We start from the raw sequence: 11,074 nt of genomic DNA on the forward strand, positions 1-11,074 counted from the left end.
AAATGTTGCAATATTGCCTAAAATTTGATAGTTCAAGCAACATTTTACAGAAACCTGGTCTTTTAATATGATGTTCTATACATGTTTATTCCATAAGTAGATTACCAGAGACTCATTACTCTGGATCAAAAAATTGTGTTACAAAATCCACCCTACCTCAGCTTCACCATTCTATTTTCATGTATAATTGGGGCAGCTAACTTAAAAATTACATGGCTAGACATTTACTCACAAAACTAATCTATGCCTTTGCTGAGTTACGGATTATATGTCTGTAACTATATAGAAAATAAAAGAAAAGGGAAGTCCACTGCCCTTCTTTTTCCATGGCTGCTTGTCTTGATGGGGCATACAGCTGAAACCCCTCATTCTAGGAGCAAGAGTCTGAGCTTTCATGACCGTCTAGTCCTTATCATTATTGTATATTTATCATGGTTACCTCAGTGAATACCAACTAAACATGGAAGGCCTAGTAGATAGGATTGAAGAACTATTTTTTAAAATTTTAGGTGTCTTCTGCAAAAACTTTTAATATGGAGTCCCAAAAATGTTTTAGGTACTGTTGGGGATGAATTGTAGATATTGAGGTTGGATCATATTGGAAAGCTTTATAATCATGTTATAGCTTCTGGGTTAAGTCATAATTCTGTAGTATATTGATTATAGCAAAGAATAGGATGATCACATAATATCGCCCTGCGGGCTTTCCCATTAGTTGTGCCTCAAAATCACTACTTCTCATGGTTAATTCATCATTTGCTACCATGTTGATACCCAATCTAATGGAATCCCACCTACCAACACTCAAGCGAGAAAATAGGTTGTCTAGTCAAAATCCATTCAAGTTAAAAACTTGAACAAAAGCAAAAAAAATAAACAAATGTGAAATGATATCTGCATGAGTGTAGTTTACCCTGAAGGATCATAAATAAGATCCATGTAAAACTTGGAAATTTGAGGCGATGATACATTACTACTCAGGTCTACATTAGCTGAAACAAAAGAAGAAATAAAAAACCTTCTTCGTGTAGAGTTCAAAAAAGAAATGAGTATGGAAAGACATCTATACTAGTAGGAGTCAGAACTCCAGAATTAGGAATCTCAGTTGTAACTGGTTCTCTGGAACCTGAAAGTTCTCGAAAGTGCATTCCAACCAAAAAAATGTAATCCATGATACTCTCTCATTAAAGTAAATCATAGTCGTGGTCCACTTGCCTTGGCAATAGAAATTTTAGCATACTTTGAAAAAGGAGAAACTAAAGGTGAAATTTAGAGTGCAGTTTGACATTTTCTTAGGCTATATGTCTATGACTAAGGTAAGATTTTTAATGCTAGAAGATCAAGTGTAAAGCTCTGTTGACTCCTCTTATGGTGTAGTGAAAATGTAATAATAGACCTTAAGAAATTCCTTTATGAAACTGATCGAGAGGATTCAAAAATTGAGAGTGAAGATTATGATTACTTTGAAGAAAATGCTGACAAAATAGAAGTTGGAACTGATCAGACTAATGAAGAACTAGATGTAGATAAGAAAGATGATGAGTTTATTGCAAAGTTTAGGAAGCAAATCAGGTTTCATAGAATTAAATCAATCAGAAGATCAACAGGAGAACCTATAAGAAACCTTGTAAGATAACCTTTGTTTTAATAAGAGAAGTTATTTCTCTTCTATTTCCCTATTTATACATTTGAGTTTTTTGTTATACAGAGATTTTAGCTTATTGTAATATTAATGTAATTACCTTTGCCTCCTCTCCTATAATTGATGTGTTATTATGGGTCTTCTTATCATTATTGTTATGCATGACAATATCTGGTATGAAAATATTTTAATTATTTCATCTTTCTTAACAACAACAAGAACATACCATGTGTAATCCTACAAGTGAAGTCTAGAGAGCAATGTGTATGGAGTCTTACCCCTACCTTTTGAAGGTAGAGAGGATTTTTTGGATAGACTCATCGCACAAGTAAACAATATCAACATTAGAAAGAAAATAAAATATAATATAGTAGTGAAGAAGCCATATTGAAAATAACAGAGAAAAGATCACTAGTAACAACAAATAGTATGATAACAAAAGTGAAGGAATATCCCAGCTTTTTTGTATGTTTAATTTGATTACAGATACTGGTAAATGTTCGTGATAATCAATATTCAACAACTTTATAAAAATGGAAACTTTTTGAAGAAAATAAAAAGTTAAAAGTGTTACTAATCTGAAAGATTAAACTACAACTATAGTGTAGAAAATCTTTTTAGTGTCAATATTTATAACTGAAATTCTTTTAATTTACACTTCTTTAAAGTTTCTAAGTCAGCTTTCAAGAATTTCAATAGTTCATTAATGATTTCGAAGTTGCACCAAGCATACTTAAGATATTTCAAGTGCTTCATTTTCTAGATATGAATGAGTCGAATGACTTATCCCTCAGTTCTATCAGTGAACAATCTCCCCAATGAGAATTTCTTACCTTATACGGATCAACAACCCATTTTTCTTTTGAAGATTCAGTGTCTTTTAGTTGATTTTTACTTTGTAAGTTTAAGAGGAAGGAAATATTGTGAAGACTATAATCTGTCAAAGAGTAAAGATTATTGTTTCATCTTTAATGAAGTTGTCCTTAACCATTAGGCAAGTAATGTTATAGAGTGATGTTGATGTACTAATTCTCTATTGTTAATAAATTTGCAAAAGATTTGGATCAATTTGATATCTCTTAACAGCTTAATAAGCTCAAGATCTAACTACAATGTGTCTCATTATCGTAATCTATATATATCATTTTAAGTTGCTAATATATAAGAGGATTAATTTAGAAGAATGCAATTTAGGTAACTTTTGAACAATTTGGTCTAGATTATGAATGCATAAACTCATAAAAATTGTATAAAAGGAAAAGATTTATCAATGGGTATACTCATAAACATTGCAGAAAATGGAAAGTACCAATGTGAGGTTGCTCGAGCATTTTTTGTGTTGCTGCAGCAACAACAGCAATATATCTAGTGTAATCCATTAGTGGAGTCTTAAAAGAGTACGATGTACTCGGGTCTTATCCTTACTTTTGAGAATGGAGAAGTTTCTGATAGACCCTCAACACCATCTTTTATATTGAAGCATAGGAAGTAATACTCATAATTGTATTCTAGCAATATTTGTAGTTTTAATTAATGCATCAAATTTCTCTCTTTTTATATATAACAAAATAGGTAACCCGCTATAGCATCCCGATTCCCACTACAGTGAACTCGCCATAGCAGGACTGACTAAAGTTAACTTTCACTATAACGAAAAAGTTCCTGCTATAGTGGATTCATGGTAGTGGCCTAACTATCACTATAGCAGCCTGGGGAGGAAGAAAGTTCGACAGTCTCAGATTTTTGTCAATTTTATAATACTTTTCCAAATTTTGACATACCGAGTTAAACCCTTTACGCCAAATGCTACATCCAAAGTTCTGCTAACCAAAATCAATTCCAAAATCTCTATGAACTACTTATCCTCTTAGCTATCAGATTATGGTCTCAAATCACATAGCCATTAGTCTATCCATTATCAGATTTAGTTAACTAAACCACAACACACTTGGAACTCATCCAAGACTAGTCTAGCCTAAAATTTCTAACACTTCATTTGGGAAGAATCTTAACCCAAATTTTGACATGCAAAGTTAAGGACGAAAGAAGTCGTAATAGAATTTAAGGATACTATACAAACAATTTAAATTACAATCAAAATAAACATTACAAGTAAACTGACAACTCAGCAAAATACAATAAATAGTAACCATCCAAATAAGGTGTCAAAAAATGTGTAAATGAGGAACACGGCAAATATTTTAAAGTTGTCCAAAAATGTGTAAATGAGAAACAAGACAAATATTTTAAAGCTGCCAAGAAATGTGTAAATGAGAAATACGACAAATATCTTGAAACTGAAGAAATATGTAATATTTTAAGCTTAAAGTTACATATTGGGAGTAAATATCTTTTCCAATTCTTTTTTATTTGGTTAATCAAACGTGTTTTCGAAAAATATATTTCCTAGTAAAAAAAGTTCTTTAAAAAATAGAAAGAGTAATTTTTTAGTGAGAATTAGAAAAGATAAGCTTGATAATTGGCCTTTCAAATTCATTTTCTTCTTCTCTAACAACCTATTTTTCTACCTTCGTCTGCCACCCCAACCTCCTGCTCTCCACCCTACCTACTCCATATATGATAAAAAGTACTTAGTATAGACAGAACAAAGAGATAAGAGTGCTTTATTGATTCCAAGCCATAGTTAGTGTATTCAATATTAACATTTGAAATAAATAAGCCACCTATTATTGATAATAGCCAAATCCGACATAAGATCTAAAGAGAAAACATCTGCTAATGGCATAGATTTTTTGGTTTCCTCAGTATATACTCTTTTCTTATGGGAAGAACTACGGCATGCGATGATTTCATCATTGTAACAAAAAAATCAAGCTTTTAAATGAAAAAAGCAAAAAAAGAACTACCTGCAGAACTCTTGGAACCAAACTTTCTGCAGTCTAACTATAAAATTGAGATCTAGGTACTTGAGGGTAGTAGTGGAGTCAAATTGGGATTTATCTTTCTCAGTGAGACGACCATGAGAAGAACCTTTCAAGTCAAAATTCCTGTGAATGGCATACTCAGTACAGAACAATTTCCCCATTATGACATAGCAAACCTGCTAATCAGTTGTTATCAAGGACAAACTCGATTAAAAAGAAAAGGATAGACAAACTCAATACAATAGAAGCATGAACTTATCAAATACTACACTAAAATATATTGTTCTTGTTGTATCATATACCTTCTTCTAAGTATGTACAGTCATACTCACACAAACAAGATTGTAATAAGCTGAAAGAATTCCTAAAAGTATCTGTAGTTGTATGAATGAAGCCCCATTATGCAATTTACTTGAAAGATATCAATGACTGCTGCTAGATTAGTATTATATAAAGGTATTCAGTTTAAAGTTGAAAGGATAAAAAGATTCAGAATACAAAGGTTTCATTCTAACAATCGACAAGCAGTAACTTTACTTACTATTACTTCTGCCTTCTTTAAGGTCTTTATCATGTACTTGACAACATTTGGTCAAGTTAAAAAACTTCCACTATTCTCGGGGATGAGAGATCTCAAAGTGCATTATTTCCTCATATAGATATCATTTAATCACCTGGATCCACTTTAAATAATGTCCTAGGGGTCCTCAAAACATAGTTATCTTTAGACTAAGTTCAACCGATAGTTATAATGTTAAATGCTGAAATATTCTCAATGATATCCTAACATGTGAAACATAAGGGCAATTTATTTTAATTAAATAAGTGAGTTTTGATATATCAATTAGTGGTGAATATGCAATGCAATGGAAGTGTAATATTAGCACCATGTACCTGTAACAACCCATTAAGCTCGGCAATATTCATACTTCGCTTTAGTTATGCATCTGTTTTTAAATATACATTAGCAGGTCATTGAAAATAGTTCATTTATTCCAGGATATATTGTATCAATTCAACCTAAAACCTAACGGGTAGTAATTCTTCCATTTGAACCCACACGAATGGTGTGGAGGAATATGCTTGGATCCTTCTGTAGGGAACTTTGTCCATATCTTTTCTTTCGTGTCAAAAAATGTAGCTTTAAGATTAAGTGATGTATCTAGAGAAGGCCTTCGTACAGAATGTCTGAGATGCACCATAAATGAGCTATAAGTAGAAAGATATTGAAAAAGATATAAGGATCTACAAGCACTACAAGTTGTCCTCCGTAGATACTTAAAAAGTTATATTTTCATGTCCAGTAAAATTCCTTGCTGCCAAAATAATATAAGGTAAATCTCCAAAAAAGGAATTCCTGTGTAATGATTCATCGCCATCAATAGAGATTTATCCAACTTGAACTTATATTCCTTATGATCTCTATAATTCAAAAAACAAACAGGGCTTTTAATACACATTAAGTTCTTTTATTTCTACCTCCACTAGATTTTGGAACTACAGATAGAAAGAGGAAGGAAGGAAATGTTTCAACTTCTTCTATATCAAAGATTATATGTCGTATTTTCCCAAATATGATCAACAACAATTATCAATATATGCTTGGATAACTGCACATGTGTAGCAGCATTATATTTTTCCTTTGAGGATTTTGAGGATTATCATACAGAACCGGGAGAGTGATACTAGCTACAGGAGTAAAACAAATAGAAAGGGATGGAAGACTGAGTAATATGGTCAAGATGCCAACTGGAACTGATTAGTATCATGATAAGAACTCTCATTGGAAGAAATGGATTCTAATTGTGGTGGGAGTAGTTGATGGAATTGTATTATTACTTATTTTAGGAGGGATTGGATACTATGTAATCCGAAAGAGATGAAAGTCATGCGCAGATACTGGTCACAGCACTTGACATAGTATAGCTGACATTTTAATTTTGTTTTCCTGATAACATTTTCTTCATGGAGATAAGAATTAACAACTCTCGTGAAAAATCCAGGATAAAGCTCGAGAGACAGATAAAACAGCTAAACAAAAAGCTAATTTTGAAAACTTTAAATCCAAAGGTGTTCATATGTCTTTGGGATTAAATCAATAGAACAATTGCATTAGACATAGTTCCAAGTGTTCATATAGACATGTATTTGAAGCACCATAATAGGGAATTACCATACTTAGCAAGGGTATGGAGGTCGTTTCCAATGAACTTTTGACAAACAATTACACCAACAAGATAGTAAGATAATCAAATGTGACCAAAAATTAGATAGTGGTCCATCATTCATTTAATTCATTGCATCCATTATTTGTATACACAAACAAACATAAGTCGCACCAGCTAAACATTGCTAAGATAAACACTAGTAAACCCCTTAATTCTATTATGAAGAAATGCACAACTACAACTAAGAAACTATGGAAACTGGTGTCAAAAATCTGTATAACAATCATTACGCCCAATATATGTGTTATATTTAGGGATGTACTATTTTCTCTCATCTAATGCTTTAATATTCTCTTTTACTAGTACCATAACATAACTAAGAGAAGAAAAATAAGATGAAATTATTAATTTTTTGATTCCAACAAAAAATATGTAAGCAAAATGAAAAGGGGATAGAGGGTTTGAATATTGAAACTTGAGGTAAACTTACATCTTGATTGCCTTTTGTCAAAATTAAATAAATCGGAATTTTCCCAGAGGTTTATCGAATTGCAGGGGTTTATAAGCACCTACCCTTCAATTTTTTTCCCATTATCAGTGGTAGGGATGTCTCTTCCTCACCGACGGTAGTCTTCATGCACTTAATCTCAACCCTAGCTGATAAAGTAAATGTTCTCATTTTTTATGACTAATTATGTTAATCTCAAAAGATTTTTTAAAGATTTTATTCAATAAAATTATTTTGCTCAAAAAAAAGTTTTATTATTGTTTGACTAATGTTTTATGATTTTTATTTTGGTAATTAGAAATTGAAGGGAATAAATATATTGGAGGGAATATAATATTTTAGTGTTAAAAATATTGGAGGGAATATCAGATTTTAATGTAAATTTTTGAAAAATTATAAGGCAACACTTGTAAATCATTGTTTTAAAATAATAAAAATAGCCACATTCTAAGTGTGACCATATTTGTAAAAGGCATTGCGAATTATATAACAATATGGAAGCACTTATAAAATGTAGCCTTTAGTATTAAAGAGCATGTTTTACAAGCGTTGTCAAAATTATTGTGGCTTAAAGCTAAAACATAAGCCTACATTTTAAAAACACGCTCAAAAATATTTTAGGCAATAATTTATAAGTGTTATCCCAATTAATGTGGCCTTTGGACAAAAATATTGTAGTGCAAAATGGTACAAAAGTATAGTATGAGTACCAAAACTACATGTACTCATTAGGCATCTGCCGACTGAGCTAAATTATGATATAAATACGATGAAATATAAGATAAAATAAAATAAGTCAAAGTAAAAGGGTCAAACTTGGAAATAAGCTCCAACACCGTTGTAAATAAATAATTAAATACATATGAAATAGTATCATAAAGATCATAAAACTATAACTACAAGATTTGCCCCTATAAGACAATATGTGCAACAAAGTAAATAACTCAATGTAGGCCCTCATAAGCCTATAGGGTAAAGTCAAGGGAATAGAGTAATCGAATAACCATAAGTTACCAATTATTATTCCATAACCAAGAATCCATCCAAACCATATCTGATTATAATAAGTCCCACTGTTGGACTTGAATCAGAACTCAATTACATAATCTTAATGATCATTATAAATATCCTTATCATTATCAACAATTACCATACTTGAACATGAAATTATATATTTACACTATACAAATGAACCATACCAATAAGTCATATGGATAAACTACCATAATAAACCATACCAAAAAGTCATCCCTTTACTCATACCTATAAACTAGACCAAGCATCATGTCTATTGGTCATGCTAATACCCATTTCCATATACCATACCAATCCCGTATCTATTAAGTCATGCCAATAACCATGTCTATAGGTTATGTCAATAATTATATGCATAAGTCGTATAATAATCCTATCTATAAGCAATAATAGTAATCATATCTATAGTCCATATCCTTAACCATATCTATCGGACATATCATTAATCATATCTATAGTGAATATCATTAATCATATATAGGTCATATCATTAATCATATTTATAGACCATATCATTAATCATATCTATAAACCATTACATTAATCATATCGATGAATAGTCAAAATTGGCATCAACTTCAAGTGTCCAACTAACAAACTCATTAAATATATTCATTCTCTTTAAGTCCCAAATAAAACATTAACAAAGGTATCTCATGCGTAAATAAGTTTACAAAACTAACACAAGTCTTGGCCTAAGGTAGGCCGGAGGGGCCTATTTGTAATCTTTGAAATCCATTTAGGCACTTTTACACTAGAATAGTCTGGGTATCTAAATTCATTTATGGATGTAGAATAAGCAATAATTAGCCCAGGTAGAGAAATTCCTTCCAACCGTGAGCAACTAAGTCAATCCCACCTAAAATTAATTGCAACTAAAGCGATTTCGCCTAACTTAAGTAACTAAGGCAGATTCCACCCTGAATATAAGTAGCTAAGGTTATTTCTCATAGGTTGAGCAACTAAGGCATTCTAATACTAAACATGAACCATGAACCAAACTTCACCAAAGACATAAGTAACTAATCTTGTTACTCTTAATTTATGACTTCAAGATAGCCTAAATGGTTCAACAAATTCAAATATTTTTTTCATACTTTCAACACCTAAATCCCACCCCATATCTAGAATAATATCATAATCATACTATAAGATAGCTCAATCTATGATGAAGGTAAACCTAGCCTTCGTGGATGTCGAAGAAAATCCCAAAGAATTCATTAAACCATTGGTTTTCCTTTCCAAGAAGCTCTAAAAAATATTAGGCTATCAAAATGCAATCTACTCATCAAAATAAGAAAAATGATACCCATCTAGGCTATTTACTTTGGGTCCAAAATTATGTTAAGATATCATGTGGGGCCCATATACAAAATTATACATTCAAAACCAACATAAAGTCCCTCAATGCTCAAGGAATGTTTACCAAAAAGATAGGTGAATTCCAAGCTCTAATGGTGCTATAATCAAGCAACCATGATTTCAGATATTTTATGAAAAGATAGAGGAGTTAACAATGAAGTTAACGAAAACCACCTGAAATTCAAAAGAGAAATATGTAAATTAATATTACCCCAGCTCTAAATCACTAACAATCAATTCTTCCAAGAATTCCCATGTTTTAGGGTTCAAAACTCTAGAGAATGGAAGAAAAATGGTCAAAATTGGGCTAACTGAGGAATTTATACCCTTCCAAGCCCACGGGTGTCGCTTAAGAGAACACTAGGTCGTAAAAGTGACCAGGTGTATTCACGACACTAGCAACCTCAACATATATCGCATAAGTGATGCTAGAATTACTTAAGTGATATTTGCTTATGTGACGCGCCCGCCCTTTGCTTATGTGATACTATTGGGCCAAGATAGGTTACTTAAGAGGCCAGATGATTATGTATGCAATGCACCAGACACTTGGTGAGACCTTGAATTTTTTAATATTTCCATCAACCCCTCGAGATTCATCAAGAGTCCCGTATATGCAATGAAATATGCTACCCTATTAAATTCAATACTCCAGACTCAATGGAATATTTAAAATTTCCATCTGAGGTTGTTTTGTGAATAGTGGATCCCACACCTACTTACCTTTTTTCATAACTTTTAGCAAATAACCAGATGAGTCCTAGAGTCTCAAGACCCAAATCAAGGGTCCATCTAACCTAAACTCACTATTTTTGAGCTGTTGGAATTGCCAAAATAGTCATACGAGATTGTTTGACTAAATTTTTCACCTGGTAGCCTATTTGAATAAGTGAAGGCTTAATAAATAAGGAATTGGCTCTAAAAATCAAATGAACTACCCGATATTTGCATTGTTAGTCCTATCAAGTGATAAATGACTTGGGTAGGTATATGAAAGCTCTAAATTGAAAAAATAAGTAGAAATACAGAAAATAACATGGAGAGTCATTACATAAGTTCTCAATGCTAATTTGAAGGATTTTTAATATTTTGTTTATTAATTTCATGGTTAAGGTCAAATAGTGGTTGGAATAGAAAAAGGAGGAAATGAGCAAGAAGAATAAAGATTGGAGCTAAAAATTCACAAAGGTAATGCAATGGATAATTGGTGCATTACTGATTTGATTTAGGAGTTGTTGATCTAGCTTGGCCATCTCTAATCTTAATAGTTCAGGCCAAGACCAAAGTTGAGAAAAATAATGAGGAAACTTATCATTAGGTGCATCACCGATTGAATTAGCAAAGTTGAAGTTAATCGTCAAATGAAATTGAATTCCACTACTGAAGTTCAAAATTTAAGACCAATCGATGAGTCATGGAACAAAATGGTGCAGTTTGGCAATGGATAATGCTTATCCCTAATTTTCTGGTAGTG

At 31.9% G+C, this 11,074-nt stretch overlaps 1 protein-coding gene across 1 annotated transcript in view; it reads right to left on the reverse strand.

The window, feature by feature from the left end:
- Positions 1-4,693, reverse strand: part of LOC107842028 (phosphatidylinositol 4-phosphate 5-kinase 6-like) — a 16,625-nt gene extending 11,932 nt beyond the window's left edge. The window contains exon 1 of the mRNA XM_016685834.2: positions 4,510-4,693. Coding sequence (XP_016541320.1) covers positions 4,510-4,688 — 179 coding nt within the window. The 5' untranslated portion in view covers positions 4,689-4,693. The remainder of the gene's footprint in view (positions 1-4,509) is intronic.
- Between the last annotated feature and the right edge of the window lie 6,381 nt (positions 4,694-11,074).

The sequence above is a fragment of the Capsicum annuum genome, unplaced genomic scaffold, assembly GCF_002878395.1.
Source record: "Capsicum annuum cultivar UCD-10X-F1 unplaced genomic scaffold, UCD10Xv1.1 ctg82326, whole genome shotgun sequence".
Classification (NCBI taxonomy): Eukaryota; Viridiplantae; Streptophyta; class Magnoliopsida; order Solanales; family Solanaceae; genus Capsicum; species Capsicum annuum.